Here is an 18,841-nt window from a genome sequence, read left to right on the forward strand (position 1 = left end):
GGCCATATGGTTGTCGCTTTATTGTATGCAATGCAATCGCCATGTAATTGTTTTACTTTATCACTAAGCGGTAGCGATAGTTGTAGAAGCAATAGTTGGCGAGACGACAACGATGCTACGATGGAGATCAAGGTGTCACGCCGATGACGATGGTGATCATGACGGTGCTTCGGAGATGGAGATCACAAGCACAAGATGACGATGGCCATATCATATCACTTATATTGATTGCATGTGATGTTTATCTTTTATGCATCTTATCTTGCTTTGATTGACGGTAGCATTATAAGATGATCCTTCACTAAATTATCAAAGTATAAGTGTTCTCCCTGAGTATGCACCGTTGCGAAAGTTCTTCGTGCTGAGACACCACGTGATGATCGGGTGTGATAGGCTCTACGTTCAAATACAACGGATGCAAAACAGTTGCACACGCGGAATACTCAGGTTAAACTTGACGAGCCTAACATATAACAGATATGGCCTCGGAACACGGAGACCGAAAGGTCGAGCGTGAATCATATAGTAGATATGATCAACATAGTGATGTTCACCCTTGAAACTACTCCATCTCACGTGATGATCGGACATGGTTTAGTTGATATGGATCACGTGATCACTTAGAGGATTAGAGGGATGTCTATCTAAGTGGGAGTTCTTAAGTAATATGATTAATTGAACTTGAATTTATCATGAACTTAGTACCTGATAGTATCTTGCTTGTCTATGTTGATTGTAGATAGATGGCTCGTGCTGTTGTTCCGTTGAATTTTAATGCGTTCCTTGAGAAAGCAAAGTTGAAAGATGATGGTAGCAATTACACGGACTGGGTCCGTAACTTGAGGATTATCCTCATTGCTGCACAGAAGAATTACGTCCTGGAAGCACCGCTGGGTGCCAGGCCTGCTGCAGGAGCAACACCAGATGTTATGAACGTCTGGCAGAGCATATGAGATGTTCCAGGAGTTGAAGTTAATATTTCAAGCAAATGCCCGGATTGAGAGATATGAAGTCTCCAATAAGTTCTACAGCTGCAAGATGGAAGAGAATAGTTCTGTCAGTGAGCATATACTCAAAATGTCTGAGTATAACAATCACTTGATTCAACTGGGAGTTAATCTTCCGGATGATAGCGTCATTGACAGAATTCTTCAATCACTGCCACCAAGCTACAAGAGCTTCGTGATGAACTATAATATGTAAGGGATGGATAAGACGATTCCCGAGCTTTTCGCAATGCTAAAGGCTGTGAAGGTAGAAATCAAAAAGGAACATCAAGTGTTGATGGTCAATAAGACCACTAGTTTCAAGAAAAAGTGTAAAGGGAAGAAGAAGGGGAACTTCAAGAAGAACTGCAAACAAGTTGCTGCTCAGGAGAAGAAACCCAAGTCTGGACCTAAGCCTGAGACTGAGTGCTTTTACTGCAAGCAGACTGGTCACTGGAAGCGGAACTGCCCCAAGTATTTGGCGGATAAGAAGGATGGAAAGGTGAACAAAGGTATATGTGATATACATATTATTGATGTGTACCTTACTAATGCTCGCGGTAGCACCTGGGTATTTGATACTGGTTCTGTTGCTAATATTTGCAACTCGAAACAAGGGCTACGGATTAAGCGAAGATTGGCTAAGGACGAGGTGACCATACGTGTGGGAAATGGTTCCAAAGTTGATGTGATCGCGGTCGGCACGCTACCTCTACATCTACCTTCGGGATTAGTTTTAGACCTAAATAATTGTTATTTGGTGCCAGCGTTAAGCATGAACATTATATCTGGATCTTGTTTGATGCGAGACGGTTATTCATTTAAATCAGAGAATAATGGTTGTTCTATTTATATGAGTAATATCTTTTATGGTCATGCACCCTTGAAGAGTGGACTATTTTTGTTGAATCTCGATAGTAGTGATACACATATTCATAATATTGAAGCCAAAAGATGCAGAGTTGATAATGATAGTGCAACTTATTTGTGGCACTGCCGTTTAGGTCATATCGGTGTAAAGCGCATGAAGAAACTCCATACTGATGGACTTTTGGAAACCACTTGATTATGAATCACTTGGTACTTGCGAACGGTGCCTCATGGGCAAGATGACTAAAACGCCGTTCTCCGGAACTATGGAGAGAGCAACAGATTTGTTGGAAATCATACATACAGATGTATGTGGTCCGATGAATATTGAGGCTCGTGGCGGATATCATTATTTTCTCACCTTCACAGATGATTTGAGCAGATATGGGTATATCTACTTAATGAAACATAAGTCTGAAACATTTGAAAAGTTCAAAGAATTTCAGAGTGAAGTTGAAAATCATCCTAACAAGAAAATAAAGTTTCTACGATCAGATCGTGGAGGAGAATATTTGAGTTACGAGTTTGGTCTACATTTGAAACAATGCGGAATAGTTTCGCAACTCACGCCACCCGGAACACCACAACGTAATGGTGTGTCCGAACGTCGTAATCACACTTTACTAGATATGGTGCGATCTATGATGTCTCTTACTGATTTACCGCTATCGTTTTGGGGTTATGCTTTAGAGACGGCTGCATTCACGTTAAATAGGGCACCATCAAAATCCGTTGAGACGACACCTTATGAACTGTGGTTTGGCAAGAAACCAAAGTTGTCGTTTCTTAAAGTTTGGGGCTGCGATGCTTATGTGAAAAAACTTCAACCTGATAAGCTCGAACCCAAATCGGAGAAATGTGTCTTCATAGGATACCCAAAGGAGACCGTTGGGTACACCTTCTATCACAGATCCGAAGGCAAAACTTTTGTTGCTAAATTCGGAAATTTTCTGGAGAAGGAGCTCTCGAAAGAAGTGAGTGGGAGGAAAGTAGAACTTGATGAGGTAACTGTACCTGCTCCCTTATTGGAAAGTAGTTCATCGCAGAAACCAGTTTCTGCGACACCTACGTCAATTAGTGAGGAAGTTAATGATGATGATCATGAAACTTCAGATCAAGTTATTACTGAACCTCGTAGATCAACCAGAGTAAGATCCGCACCAGAGTGGTACGGTAATCCTGTTCTGGAGGTTATGTTACTAGACCATGACGAACCTATGAACTATGAAGAAGCGATGGTGAGCCCAGATTCCGCAAAATGGCTTGAGGCCATGAAATCCGAGATGGGATCCATGTATGAGAACAAAGTATGGACTTTGGTTGACTTGCCCGATGATCGGCAAGCCATTGAAAATAAATGGATCTTCAAGAAGAAGACTGCCGCTGACGGTAATGTTACTGTCTATAAAGCTCGACTTGTTGCGAAATGTTTTCAACAAGTTCAAGGGATTGACTACGATGAGACCTTATCACCCGTAGCAATGCTTAAGTCTGTCCGAATCATGTTAGCAATTGCCGCATTTTATGATTATGAAATTTGGCAAATGGATGTCAAAACTGCATTCCTGAATGGATTTCTGGAAGAAGAGTTGTATATGATACAATCAGAAGGTTTTGTCGATCCAAAGGAAGCTAACAAAGTCTGCAAACTCCAGCGATCCATTTATGGACTGGTGCAAGCCTCTCGGAGTTGGAATAAACGCTTTGATAGTGTGATCAAAGCATTTGGTTTTATACAGAGTTTTGGAGAAGCCTGTATTTACAAGAAAGTGAGTGGGAGCTCTATAGCATTTCTGATATTATATGTGGATGGCATATTGCTGATTGGAAATGATATAGAATTTCTGGATAGCATAGAGGGATACTTGAATAATAGTTTTTCAATGAAAGACCTCGGTGAAGCTGCATATATATTGGGCATCAAGATTTATAGAGATAGATCAAGACGCTTAATTGGACTTTCACAAAACACATACCTTGACAAAGTTTTGAAAAAGTTCAAAATGGATCAAGCAAAGAAAGGGTTCTTGCCTGTGTTACAAGGTGTGAAATTGAGTAAGACTCAATGCCCGACCACTGCAGAAGATAGAGAGAAGATGAAAGATGTTCCCTATGCTTCAGCCATAGGCTCTATCATGTATGCAATGCTGTGTACCAGACCTGATGTATGCCTTGCTATAAGTCTAGCAGGAAGGTACCAAAGTAATCCAGGAGTGGATCACTGGACAGCGGTCGAGAACATCCTGAAATACCTGAAAAGGACTAAGGATATGTTTCTCGAGGTGACAAAGAGCTCATCGTAAATGGTTACGTCGATGCGAGCTTTGACACTGATCCGGACGATTCTAAATCGCAAACCGGATACGTGTTTACATTGAACGGTGGAGCTGTCAGTTGGTGCAGTTCTAAACAAAGCGTCGTGGAAGGATCTACGTGTGAAGCGGAGTACATAGCTGCTTCGGAAGCAGCAAATGAAGGAGTCTGGATGAAGGAGTTCATATCCGATCTAGGTGTCATACCTAGTGCATCGGGTCCAATGAAAATCTTTTGTGACAATACTGGTGCAATTGCCTTAGTAAAGGAATCCAGATTTCACAAGGGAACCAAGCACATCAAAAGACGCTTCAATTCCATCCGGGATTTAGTCCAGGTGGGAGACATAGAAATTTGCAAGATACATACGGATCTGAATGTTGCAGACCCGTTGACTAAGCCTCTTCCACGAGCAAAACATGATCAGCACCAAGGCTCCATGGGTGTAAGAATCATTACTGTGTAATCTAGATTATTGACTCTAGTGCAAGTGGGAGACTGAAGGAAATATGCCATAGAGGCAATAATAAAGTTATTATTTATTTCCTTATTTCATGATAAATGTTTATTATTCATGCTAGAATTGTATTAACCGGAAACATAATACTTGTGTGAATACATAGACAAACAGAGTGTCACTAGTATGCCTCTACTTGACTAGCTCGTTGATCAAAGATGGTTATGTTTCCTAGCCATAGACATGAGTTTTCATTTGATTAACGGGATAACATCATTAGGAGAATGATGTGATTGACTTGACCCATTCCGTTAGCTTAGCACTTGATCGTTTAGTATGTTGCTAATGCTTTCTTCATGACTTATACATGTTCCTATGACTATGAGATTATGCAACTCCTGTTTACCGGAGGAACACTTTGTGTGCTACCAAACGTCACAACGTAACTGGGTGATTATAAAGGTGCTCTACAGGTGTCTCCGAAGGTACTTGTTGGGTTGGCGTATTTCGAGATTAGGATTTGTCACTCCGATTGTCGGAGAGGTATCTCTGGGCCCTCTCGGTAATGCACATCACTTAAGCCTTGCAAGCATTGCAACTAAAGAGTTTGTTGCGAGATGATGTATTACAGAACGAGTAAAGAGACTTGCCGGTAACGAGATTGAACTAGGTATTGAGATACCGACGATCGAATCTCGGGCAAGTAACATACCGATGACAAAGGGAACAACGTATGTTGTTATGCGGTCTGACCGATAAAGATCTTCGTAGAATATGTGGGAGCCAATATGAGCATCCAGGTTCCGCTATTGTTTATTGACCGGAGACGAGTCTCGGTCATGTCTACATAGTTCTCGAACCCGTAGGGTCCGCACGCTTAACGTTACGATGACAGTTATATTATGAGTTTATATGTTTTGATGTACCGAAGGTTGTTCGGAGTCCCGGATGTGATCACGGACATGACGAGGAGTCTCGAAATGGTCGAGACATAAAGATTGATATATTGGACGGCTATATTCGGACACCGGAAGTGTTCCGGGTGATTTCGGAGAAAACCGGAGTGCCGGAGGGTTACCGGAACCCCCCGGGAGAAGTAATGGGCCTTATGGGCCTTAGTGGAGAGAGAGAGGGGCAGCCAGGAGGGGCCGCGCGCCCCCTCCCCCTCTGGTCCGAATTGGACTAGGAGAGGGGGGGCGGCGCCCCCCTTTCCTTCCCCCTCTCCCCCTTCCTTTCCCCCTCCTAGTAGGAGTAGGAAAGAGGGGAGTCCTACTCCTACTAGGAGGAGGACTCCTCCTCCTGGCGTGCCAACAAGGGCCGGCCGGCCTCCCCCTTGCTCCTTTATATACGGGGGCAGGGGCACCCCATAGACACAACAATTGATCTATTGATCTCTTAGCCGTGTGCGGTGCCCCCCTCCACCATATTACACCTCGATAATATCGTAGCGGTGCTTAGGCGAAGCCCTGCGTCAGTAGAACATCATCATCGTCACCACGCCGTCGTGCTGACGAAACTCTCCCTCAACACTCGGCTGGATCGGAGTTCGAGGGACGTCATCGAGCTGAACGTGTGCTGAACTCGGAGGTGCCGTGCGTTCGGTACTTGATCGGCCGGATCGTGAAGACGTACGACTACATCACCATGATCATTCGGTCTACGAGGGTATGTGGACAACACTCTCCCCTCTCGTTGCTATGCATCACCATGATCTTGCGTGTGCGTGGGAATTTTTTTGAAATTAGTACGTTCCCCAACAAAGATGGGCCATCCCTTGCACCTATATGTCATGGGAGCCAAGAGAGAAAAACAACCACAAGTACCAATTAAATGGCTAGCGTAGTTTTGTGACATTATTTGTATGAGTCAATTGATCAAATTGGTCTTGGAATAATAAAATATTCCCTCCGTCTCATAATATAAAAGCGTTCTTGGCACTGACGGAGAGTGTATTATTTATAAATAGAACAATAAAATTTATTTTGAAAAAAAGGAGCATAAAACATTTCTGGCTTGAGGAGAAAAGAAAACTTTATACAAAATGGACTCGTACGAGTCCACGGATAACCAAAACGCAAAACTATGTTGGCCGCTTCGCATGAGAGTGCCACCGAGACAAATCTGCAGAAGGAAAAAACCAGATTTAAGGACACCCGATTCTCTACACGACTTCCGAGGATAGGGAGAAACACCACCGAACACAAGAGGGAGGCGAGAAGATCTGATTCCACGCTAGTGACACTACCATTGTCTCGCTACAATCCACCCGAGATGAATTTGAAATTTCTAACCCTCCCACCAACGCACCGAAGATCAAGGGTCCCTACCCCCTCTTATCGTCAGAGCAACACACAGAGGGAGCAGATGCCCATGCCTTGCTTGGAGTCGGTGAAGATGGGCCATCCCTTGCACCTATAGGTCATGGGAGCCAAGAGAGAAAAACAACCACAAGTACCAATTAAATGGCTAGCGTAGTTTTGTGACATTATTTGTATGAGTCAATTGATCAAATTGGTCTTGGAATAATAAAATATTCCCTCCGTCTCATAATATAAAAGCGTTCTTGGCACTGACGGAGAGTGTATTATTTATAAATAGAACAATAAAATTTATTTTGAAACAAAAAAGAGCATAAAACATTTCTGGCTTGAGGAGAAAAGAAAACTTTATACAAAATGGACTCGTACGAGTCCACGGATAACCAAAACGCAAAACTATGTTGGCCGCTTCGCATGAGAGTGCCACCGAGACAAATCTGCAGAAGGAAAAAAACCAGATTTAAGGACACCCGATTCTCTACACGTCTTCCGAGGATAGGGAGAAACACCACGGAACACAAGAGGGAGGCGAGAAGATATGATTCCACGCTAGTGACACTACCATTGTCTCACTACAATCCACCCGAGATGAATTTGAAATTAACCCTCCCACCAATGCACCGAAGATCAAGGGTCCCTACCCCTCTCATCGTCAGAGCAACACATAGAGGGAGCAGATGCCCGTGCCTTGCTAGGAGTCGGTGAAGATGGGCCATCCCTTGCACCTATAGGTCATGGGAGCCAAGAGAGAGAAACAACCACAAGTACCAATTAAATGGCTAGCGTAGTTTTGTGACATTATTTGTATGAGTCAATTGATCAAATTGGTCTTGGAATAATAAAATATTCCCTCCGTCTCATAATATAACGAAAAGTGTAACGCCCACACGTGTGGGCGTTAGCCAACTCACCCACACGTCTCCATCACCGTCCAGTAACTTCTGCACGAATCTTGGCACGAATTAGCTGATTTTGTATGCCATGTAGGACAACTCGCGTGTGTGGTGTGTGAGAAAAGTCGCCCACACATCCGTTTTACCACACGGAGGGGCCGGTGTGTGGGCGTTTAGCAGTTCGCCCACACACCAGTTTTCAGTCACGCACAAGGGCTGGTGTGTGGACGTTTGCCATCTCGCCCACATGCCCGCCTCCTCTCCCACACCCAAGCTGCCAGTTGCCATGCGTTTTGCAGTGTACATGGCAACTGCCCTAGTGTGATTGCAAGCAGATGGCAACTCTCTCTTTTTTTTACCCGAATATGTCAGTTGCCATATGTTTTGCATGGTATATGAAAAACTGCTCTAGCGTGCACGTAAGCAGATGGCAACTCTTTCTTTTTAAATGGCAACTGCCCTAGCATGCTTGTGAGCACATGGCAACTCTCTCTTTTACCCGAACATGTTTTTTGCCATGCCTTTTTTTGTAGCGCTACATGGCAACTGCCTAGTGTTAGTAGGTGGCAACTCCTAAAGTTTTGAAATCATGGCAACTGCAGTAGACCAGACCACACATGGCAACAACTGTAGTTGTCCAAAAAATGGCAATCTGGAACTGTGACCTGAGATGGCAACTGCAGTTGAGCAAACATGGCAACTGTAGTTGTCCGACATGGCAACCGTAGTTCAACGACATGGCAACTGCACTTAAACGAACATGGACGAGGGTCCGGCCCATGGCAACTGCGGGGCGCGCAGTAAAGTGTCACGTGGGGCGTGCGGGACCACGAGGTACGAGGCCTGACGTACCGGGCGTGTGGGCGTTATCTATTTCGCCCACACGCACGCGTGTAAGAAGGACCGGGAGGGAAAAAAGAGGCGTGTGGGCGCTAGTTGTTTTGCCCACACACAGACGTGTGGGCTGGTCCTCTTAGGCACCACACAGAACGTGTGGGCAGATTCCTTAACGCCCACACGTGTGGCAGTTATCGGCGTTCTAATATAAAAGCGTTCTTGGCACTGACGGAGAGTGTATTATTTATAAATAGAACAATAAAATTTATTTTGAAAAAAAAGGAGCATAAAACATTTCTGGCTTGAGGAGAAAAGAAAACTTTATACAAACAAAATCCATTGTAAAAAAGCACTAGGGCAAGAAAACCTCTCGAGACCGTGCTCACATTCTCCCACTAACCTCCTCCTCCCGAAATCCCCCACACCTACGCCGCCGCCGCCGCCGCCGCCGGCAAAGTCTCCGCGAGACGGGATGGAAGAGATGTCCTGGTCGGCGGCGAGCCTCCCGGAGGAGCTCCTCGTGGAGATCCTGGCGCGGGTGCCCTACAGGTCGCTGTGCCGCTTCAGGTGCGTGTCGCCGTCGTGGCGCGCCCTCTGCTCCGACCCCGGCCTCGTCAGGCGGTCGCTGCAGACCCTCTCCGGCTTCTTCTGCCACGCCCTCCACAACCACCACGACGTGCGTTTCCTCAACTTCCCGGGCGGCAGTTCAGGCCGTCGGCCCCTGGTCGACCCGTCCTTCCCTTTCCTTCGCGGCGGCGGCTATACCCATGGCTTCATACTCGTGGATTGCAGCGGTGGCCTCCTCTGCGGGTGCTTCACGTCGCCCACCCCGTCATCTTCGTTGGACATAGATTATCTCGTGTGCAATCCGGCAACCGAGGAGTGGACTGTGCTTCCTCGCACACAACATATGAACCTGCAGAGCATCATACGTCTGGGCTTCGACCCGGACGATCCCTGCGGCTTCACGGTGTTTTTGTTCGAGCAGGATCTCTATGATGGCGGCACGCTCACCGGACTGAAGATCTACTCGTCCGAGACCAGAACATGGGCTTCCAAGCAGATTGGGTGGAGTCAAGGAATTCATTTGGATAATTCCGAGGAATCAGTGTCTGTCTTTATGAATGGTGTGCTGCATTTGCATTTGCCGGCCAACAATACTTTGATCGTCACGTGGACATGGACGGCAAGACTTGGCAGGCATTTTGGAGGCCATCCTTTGGTCATGGCATCGGGAGGTCTCAAGGACGCCTGCACACTATAGACTTAGTAAAACAATATGATGATTGCACCTTGCTCATGGTCTGCGTTCTTGAGGATTATGCTAAGTGGACCCAGAAGCATGTGGCAAACATCTCGAAAAAGTTAGGTGTTCGCGGGAAATTCAGCTTATATACGTTGATTGCCATGCATCCAGATAGTGGTTTGGTTTTCTTCGTAGATGGGGTGGAAGAGAGACTTATGTCGTATGATATGGATACCCAGGAAGTTGATGTTGTCTACAAGAAGGGGGGACACTACCTTCAACTCTATCATCCTTACACGCCTTGTTTTGCGGAACTACCATCCAGATAGTCATTGAACAGGCATGGAACAAAAATTCAGATGTTGAATCTGGACCGCATCTCTACCTCTGGGGCAATTTCTTGGAAAGTTCTGCGCCCACTCCGATTTAGTCTTCCTGTTTGCTGGTGTTCAGGTGCATTTGCCCTGTTTTTGTGACTCAGAACAATCTACAGAGAATTCAAAGCCTTTTCTTCCACTGTTCTTTATATAAACATGCCCAGTCACTTAATGAGTTAACATATTTGCTTTCATGTACTGATGGTGATGGTAACTTTTAGCTCCTAGTATGGAGATCAATGTAAGAAAGCACATCGTTGTCAATTTGCAGCATATCAGAGGGCTCGAATAAAAATGACCCAAGTTCCTTCTGCTAGTCCTAGGAGCAGAAGACTTCTTGTATCTTGTGCTCCTGGTAATTAATGGGGTTGCTCCAGAACATGAAGATGTCTGTATTTGGTCAGGTTCAGCTTTCTTGCATACTCCCTCCATTCCATAATGTAGTGCGTATAGATTTTCTGAAAAGTCAAACTTTGCAAACTTTGACCAAGTTTATAAAGAAAACTATTTTTTATCTATAATACCAAATATATAAAATACGCAACTACATCTTATGATGAATCTACTGATATATGGTTGACATTCTACATGTAATGCGAATGCGAATATATGTTTGGCATTCTACATGTAATCCTAAATATAAGTCACTACATACGGATGTATATAGACACATTTTAGAGTGTCGATTCACTCATTTTGCTCCATATGTAGTCCGTATTAAAATCTCTAAAAGGACTTATATTTAGGAACGGAGGGAGTATGTATTCAGCTAACTGTCTGAAAGCTGAAAATGAGATGCTGAAGCTGAAGCTCGTTCAGAGGACGAATGAGCTCAGGGCTGAACAGATTCTGAGACTCGAACTAGAGTTGCATTTGGAACAAAGGAAATCAAGCCCCTAAGGAAGCAGATTGGAAAGTTTATACATACAGGAAGACAAAGCTTTATATACAATTGTACCCGTACCGTCATGCCTCTAGATTATTTACTTCACAGGGAAATTTGCAAACTATTTACTTCACAGGGAAATTGATATTTGGGGGTATGCCTTTTATGACTCTGAATAATGTTGGTTAGCCGAGGAGAATTTGAAGCTTTGTTCTACTGTCTAGTTATTATTATATATATCATTTATGAGGTGCACTGATGAATATGGTCAAGGTTTAAAAGATCATCACTAATTCTTAGTACTTGCATATTTCAAAATACATCATGTGATTTCGCTGTAGTATTTTATATGCATACAGGTCACTGTCTGAAAGCTGAGAATGAGATGTTGAGGCTGCAGCCCGTTTGTAAAACCGAAGAGCTCAGGGCTGAACAGATTTGGAGACTCGAACTAGAGTTGCGTTTGAAGACAAGGTAGATCAAGCCCCTGAGTTAAGCATACTGAAGAGCTGAGAATGAGCACTATAGGAAGACTGGAAGCTTTATACACAATTGCACTGGTACCGTCATGCCTCTAGATTATTTACTTCAGACGTATTTTGCAAAATATATGCTTCGATAACTAATGCCCCTGGCTTGACTATTGAGCAAGCTGTAGATGATCTATGTATTACAAATGACTTTGACTTATGTCTTTGCCCTTACCTTCCTATAGTCACCACATTTAGTTTCAAGCAGATGCTATAATGTATGCATTTGACAAGCAACATACTCCCTCCGTCCGGAAATACTTGTCAGAGGAATGGTTGTATCTAGACATATTTTAGTTTTAGATGCATCCATTTGCATCCATTTTTGCGACAAGTATTTTCGGACGGAGGGAGTATATAGTAAAATTCTTGTTATGGGTCTTTCCTGAAACTTTGATATGATAACCATATTTTTACAGTTGAACAATTTTTTAGAAGGTCCATATGAATTGCTCCTCTTACCTGTCATATGACCATGCCATCGCCTCTTGTAGTTGTAGAATATTGGTTCGACTCACAAGCAGTTGTATCATGTACTGACTAGATTATTGTGTACCAGGCATTAGGCAAAGTTACCAAGAAATTCATGTTGGTGCAGGTTCTGCTAGGAATATGTACTCGACCGTGACTGTCCCAATTGCCCCGATCTTCTGCTTTTCTGTACAAGATGATCTCAACTAATTAACACTTGGCAAATTATGTTATGTTAATGACTACCCACATGTATTTGATTAGACAATATCTGCTTCTGCCCTGAGAAGAAATGAATATGCCTTTTGTTGCTCCTAGTGACACTTTTGCGGCTGCATTAGCTTTCATTGTCAGCTAGTTACATGGAAATGAATTTTCTGCAGAACATGAAGATGTCTGCACTGCACTTGATATGTTTAGTCTCTTACTACCAAATAATGTGGCTCGACATTCTTAGCTCTCAGATGCTGAAAATTGCCCTCATGTCCAAATGGATCTGCAAACTATATCAGGAGTGCAACCTTCGTAAGTTGATCGTTTTTGCCAAATATGGTAGCGCAAATATCATCTACTCTTCTGGTCATGGTGGATGGCAATTTTAGAAAAGCCTCCATGGAATCAAACACTACTTCAAGCTCGACACTAAACATTCTCTGGGTAAGAAAAGTGTTCACCCTTCTGTTTGGACTGGTTCAGGGCACAAACCCCTTGAAAGATAGCCACCCGAGCCTTTTCTCTATTTGGTTGAACCTCTCGGCCTATAAGGCTTTCTATGGTGTTCGGTGTCTCCTATATTTCAGGAGATTCTTCAGCGAAGCTGATATATTGTAGTGGGAGGCTCTACATGAGGAAATGGAGACATCATGCTATCTCGTGAGGAAGACATTGTCTCCTGGGATCTGGAGTCCTCGACGACCTTCTCGACCAAATCCCCATATAGAGAAATCTCTCAAAATATTACCTTTCTGCATGTGTGAAGACCGATGCCCAGTAGGGACAAGGGTTAATTTGGGGGCAATGGTGGAGACGCTGAGGGGTCTTCACGCATGGACAACTCTTCCTAGAGGGTCTTATTGTTTTGCTTAGGCATTTGATTGTGGGATTTCATGTACTCGGTTGGCTTTTGGTATGTGCTAGTATATTGTAAGCTGATACCCTCAGGCTGTACCAGTTTGTTGTTCTTCCATTTTGGGCTGGGCCGATGGAAGAAAAACGGAAATATCCCAAATTAGCAAGACTGGATAATCCGGTATCCGCCTGATATCATTTTGTATCCTATTCCATATCAGATGAAGATATCCGGTATCCGATACCATATCCGACTGGACATTTAAAGCTCATATCGTTTTCTGTATTTCCAGATTTGGTACCAGATCTACTCGTCCCAAACCAGAACATGGACTTCAAAGCAGAGTGGGTGGGGTGAAGAAACTAGTTTTGGTTTATATGTGGAACCGGATTCTGTCTTTCTGAATGGCACTCTGCATTTGACCACCGACGGTTTTAAGGTTTCTCCGGTTGTCGCGGTGGACGTGGAAGGCAATACTTGGCGGGAAATTCCGAGGCGTTCCATCACCGGGGATGCATTGGCCAGTCTCAAAGACGCTTGCACTCTATGCAAATACTAGCTAACTTTGATGGCAACGGCTGGCTACTCTCAGTTTGGGTTCTTGAGAATGATGCTAGTGGAGAGTGGACCCTGAAGCATACTGCAAACATTTCAGAACTGTTAGGAAAGCGTCCTAACATTTCGGAACCGTGCGGAAGTCATCTTTGCAAACTTGATGAGTCATATAGATTGATTGCTATCCATCCGGACTGTGATTTGATTTTCTCCATAAATGCGGTGGAAGAGAAATTTATGTCGTATGATATGGATAGCGGGAAGGCACAAGTTGTCTACGACAAAGGAAAATACTTCTGTGACTGTGAACCGTATCTTCCTTACACGCCCTGTTTTGATGAATGCTTAACTTCCGGATAGTCACGGAAAGTCATGGGGTTAGTGCCTTCATAAAAATCGAATGCTGCATATGGGCCAGATCTCTTGTTCTCGACTTCTGGGTCAAGTTGCTTGGGAATGTTTTGCGTCTACTTCGATCTGGTATTCCTGTTTGTTGGTTTTCGGGGACATCTCCTGTTTGTTACTTTGCACAATGTATGGAGACTTCGATGCCTCAAGAGTATATTTTTCTTTTACTTTTTTTAATTATTATAATTGTTCAGGATTAGTGTTCTCAACCAGATCCATTCTCAGAACATATTTCCCTGTGATTCTGCTGTTGACAGTGTAACTCACACAATTCTCTTGTTCGTGCCTAGCATTCATCACTATATGTGAAGGATACTAAATATTGAACTTAATATCTTTTCACATTTGCTATCCAACTATTTTGATGGTAAGCTCGGACAAAGATAGTTTTCATCAGTTTCGACAGTACATGAATTTCAATTTCCTTTATTTTGAACAAAGTTGTCAGTAGTCATTAAAGTACAGGCTGTCCAGCCACAAAAGTTCAGATGGGCAATTGGATATCCATCCATCGGAGAAAAGAAGGAAGATATTCCACGAGACATGTGCTGGTAATTTGGATTTGGAGTGGCCTGGAACTGAACTGGTGTGCTTGTTATGCTGCCACTGGACCAGTCGTCGGCGAGTTCATGTCTGTTGTGGAGGCATTAATGCTGATGCTGATCCATTGAGCACACTCCACCTGAAAATGATGATCTCTGGTCTTGGAGGACTGCGCTGTTATGCTACTGCTGGTCTGGGATTCGAGAGGTGGTCATACTAGCCACGGTTGGGGGTTTGCTCTGGTCTTACCCACTGCTGGAGTTAAATGGGAAAAACCTGGATTTGTATGGGGGCTAATGTTGGTAGCAATTCTTAGCCCTCGTATTATTCAAAATTCAGTGCTCACATCAATCCCATCTCTTCGCGTCTAGACTTCTGACAATCAATCTTGTATGTAACATCAAATGTGAACAGTTGTGCTCGTAATTTAATTGATGTTGGCTTTGCGATGTGTAACACTAGTCTAAACTCTCACATATTATAGGGGTATGTGATTAACCTTGTACAGTACCATCTAGATTACATTTTTTACCTGACATAGTTGCTCCACAACACTCGTCTCTCGTACTTCAGTAACTTCTGAGAGAAGATGCATATTAGTTTGAGCGCTCATTTATTTTCTTCCAGAAGTTCTTTATCTCGGAATGGTTGAAAATTTTAAGGATGTTCAGAGAGTAAAGCAGTGATCTTGAACTTGAAGTAAACATTGCGATAACATTTCTATTCTTAGTCTCAGAGTTGCAAACCCAAAAAGGACCACTGCTCATGATTTTTTTTTTGTAACTATTTATACTCGCATAATTGAAAAATACTATTCTGTAGGCATACAGGTCAGTGTCTGAAAATACACCGAGCAAGGAAGGAATGGAATTACGTATGCTAGCTCATCTTTTTACTATTGTTTGGAAAAATTAAGAGCGATGTGAGTACTATTTTTTTTGGAAAAGGAGGTTAAAACCCAGCCTCTGCATCAATCGATATATGGAGCCATCTTTATTAATTAATCTAGAAAGGTCTGACAAGAACATATATCAATCCACCCGAAAGCCACCACTCACACCTACAAACTCGATAATGTGGAGTGCTCTCACTCCCCATATCTAAAACCGGTGCCGTCACCGATCCATCCACATAACGTATCGGGACTAACAGCCGATGCAGCCTACCTAAAGCGCACACCACATGCACACGTTTTAGAAGCCGCCATCATCATCGGACCACTGGCCCATCTTCAGGATAGAGATCCGCATCATCCCTGCCAGGCTGGACATCCATCGACGCCGCCACGGCGCCCAACGGCGCCACCGTCCTACGCTCGTCTGCCCGGACGCGAAGAATCAGAAAGATCTGTCGTGCGTAGCACCTGCCAACCAGGCATGACTCAGAGCACCTGTCGGCTAGGCATGACTTGACAGATCCACCGAAGCCTCATGCAAGATGAAGCCGCTCCACCTCCTGCCTCTGTCTTCCAGCGCTGCTCCACAAACGATGCTCCCAAGAGAGAAACGACACCGTAGTACCGCCATCGTCCGATCTGGAAGACCAGATCCTAGGGTTTCCCCCGAAGCAGCATGAGTGGGTCGACAGAAGTTACATGACCATGCCTTCATTAAGGCAATGACGCAAAACGCCGCCATCGCCCGCCATCGGCTCGGTTTTCACCGGCAACTTTGTCTTCCCAACTCGCAGCCGGGACTAGATGACGGATCTGAAACTCCGACCACCCAGCCTCAGGTCGACCATCTCCGGCGAAGGAGGTGGCCACCACTGCCACGCCCAGGGCCGAAGCCCCCGACGTCCTCGAGTTGCGGGTCGATCCCAGAGGCAGCAAGCCATTGACGGGATGGTACACGAGATCAGCAAGTGCGGCCCGCCGAAGCCCATGTGGGCCCACATCGGGTGCCCAAGCCGCCGCCGCTGCACCTGTCGTTGTCCGCTGCCACCTGCCTAGCCACCGCCGTCCCACACCCATTGCTAGATCCGGCCATCGCGGGCCGCCACCGTCCTGACCGAACCATTGGCCGAGGAGAAACGCCGCCGCTGCGGCACACAGGCTTTGCCTGCGATGTCCTCGGCGGCGGCGACGGCGGGGGAGGAGATGCGCTGGAGTGAAACGGGAGGCAGCAGGCGGGGCGCTCCGGTGCGGCGCGGCACGGGAGCATGGTAGGATTAGGACTTAGGAGCACCTACCCTGAATTGGCGGTCGGAGGCGGCCGCGGGCGAGACCTAGATCACCTCCTGTTTCGCGAGAGCTTGGGTACGTGCCGGTTCGCCGCGCTGTACCAGGTCACCCAAAAACATATGCTTGGATTAGTGTATGAAAAGAACGTAACACAATCAACTTGAACCATGCATGTATGCAGCAAAATATTGTCATTAGAGCCGGCAACCTACAACATTTTTCTTCGCAGACAAGTGCATGTTGTATCCATATGTAAAACAAATATATACTCGTGCTTGACAGTAAAAAAGGCAATTTGGGGGGGGGGGGGGGGGGGGGGGGGGCAACGTGTATGCCGGGTGTTGATTCGAAAAGATCGACCGCCTTGCCGACCGTTGGTTGGAGCCCGTAATAGCTATTCGATCGACCGCCATGTGAGTGTCGGCCTTTTGCCAAGGATCCAAGGAAATCCAAGAAACAGCAATGCACTAAAAAAAAGGCGGGTGGTAGAATCACACGCCAAATTTCACCGAGTGATGTTTGGTCTATGACAATTATATTTAAGGTTTGGATAATAAATTTTTACTAAATATAACGATCGATGAGTAAGATCTACACCTAGAAGTGAAAACAACACACCGATTTAGCATTCATTCTTGTTAAGATCCGGATATAAAATTCAGATTATATCTAAGATTTAGATAATTATATTTACTAAATATAACTATCGATGACTAATATCTACACCTAGAATGAAAAACCAGAGACACTTGTTCTAACATTGGTTCTTGTTAAGATTCGAATAATATTTAACATTTGAATAATAAAACTCTAGTAATGAGTAAGATCTACACCTAGAAGTAAAATACCAAGGACCGGTTTTCTAACTTTAATCTTGTTAAAAAAATTGTATAATAAAATTCAGATTATATTTAAGATTTGGATGATATTTTTTTACTAAATATAACAATCGATGAGTAAGATCTTCACCTAGAAATGAAAACCAGATACCGTTTTTCTAGCATTGATTCTTGTTAAATTTCGAATTAAAAAATCAGATTATAATTAAGATTAGCATAATCAAGTTTTACTAAAAATAACAATCAACGAGTAAGATCTACCCCCAGAAGTAAAAAAAACCAAAGACATATTTTCTAACATTAATTCTTGTTAAAATTTTATAATAAAATTCAGATTATATTTAAGATTTGGATGATATTTTTTACTAAATATAACCATCGACGATTAAGCTCTACAGCTAAAAGCAAAAAAAAAAAAGAGGCTGATTTTCTAACATTGATTCTTGTCAAAATTCAAATTGCAAAATTCAGATTATAACTAAGATTCAAATAATTAAGATTTACTAAACATATCAATCAACGAGTAAGATCTACACCTAGAAATAAGGACCAAAGACAGATTTTCTAACATCAATTCTTGTTTAAATTTGCCGTTGCATTGCATGTAGTTGTTGGAATTGTGGAAAAGTGGTGACAACAACACTTGAGTGGCTTAGCAGCTGATTGCGAGGTCCGCGGTGAAAATCTACGCCTGACCTGAGCTGGTTATACCTGGCAATGGCGATGTTTTAACCTTGTTACTTTGTTGGAGGCATTGCTCAGATATGCTCGGATTGATTCTTCAGGGTGAAAGCCTAGATTTCGGTCACGGTGGTTGGATCCGACGACGACGACATTTGAATGTTGCTTCCTTCTTGAAGGCGTTACTATTGAAGAACCTCGTCGCCTGCCTGGTGTCATAAGATGGTTGGTGCGAATATGATCATTGTTCTAGTTTGCCAATGACGTTTCTGATCACTTTGGGTTTTCTTTTTTACTCGCCTACGCATATACTTGGTCTTATATGACTTTGCTATTTGTTGGTGTGTTTGTTTGTGTGTGTGTATTTGGTGTTGCATGTG

At 44.0% G+C, this 18,841-nt stretch overlaps 1 protein-coding gene across 1 annotated transcript; it reads left to right on the forward strand.

The window, feature by feature from the left end:
• The first annotated feature begins 9,146 nt into the window (after positions 1 to 9,146).
• Positions 9,147 to 9,938, forward strand: LOC109777176 (F-box protein At5g07610-like). The gene has a single exon (XM_020335825.1). The coding sequence runs from the start codon at positions 9,147 to 9,149 to the stop codon at positions 9,936 to 9,938; it is 792 nt and encodes a 263-aa protein (XP_020191414.1).
• Positions 9,939 to 18,841: the final 8,903 nt, after the last annotated feature.

Source organism: Aegilops tauschii, chromosome 3 (genome assembly GCF_002575655.3).
Source record: "Aegilops tauschii subsp. strangulata cultivar AL8/78 chromosome 3, Aet v6.0, whole genome shotgun sequence".
Taxonomy (NCBI): Eukaryota; Viridiplantae; Streptophyta; class Magnoliopsida; order Poales; family Poaceae; genus Aegilops; species Aegilops tauschii.

Coding starts and splice junctions, on each gene's coding strand:
- LOC109777176 (XM_020335825.1), top strand. CDS start 9,147: ATGGAAGAGATGTCCTGGTCGGCGGCGAGCCTCCCGGAGGAGCTCCTC.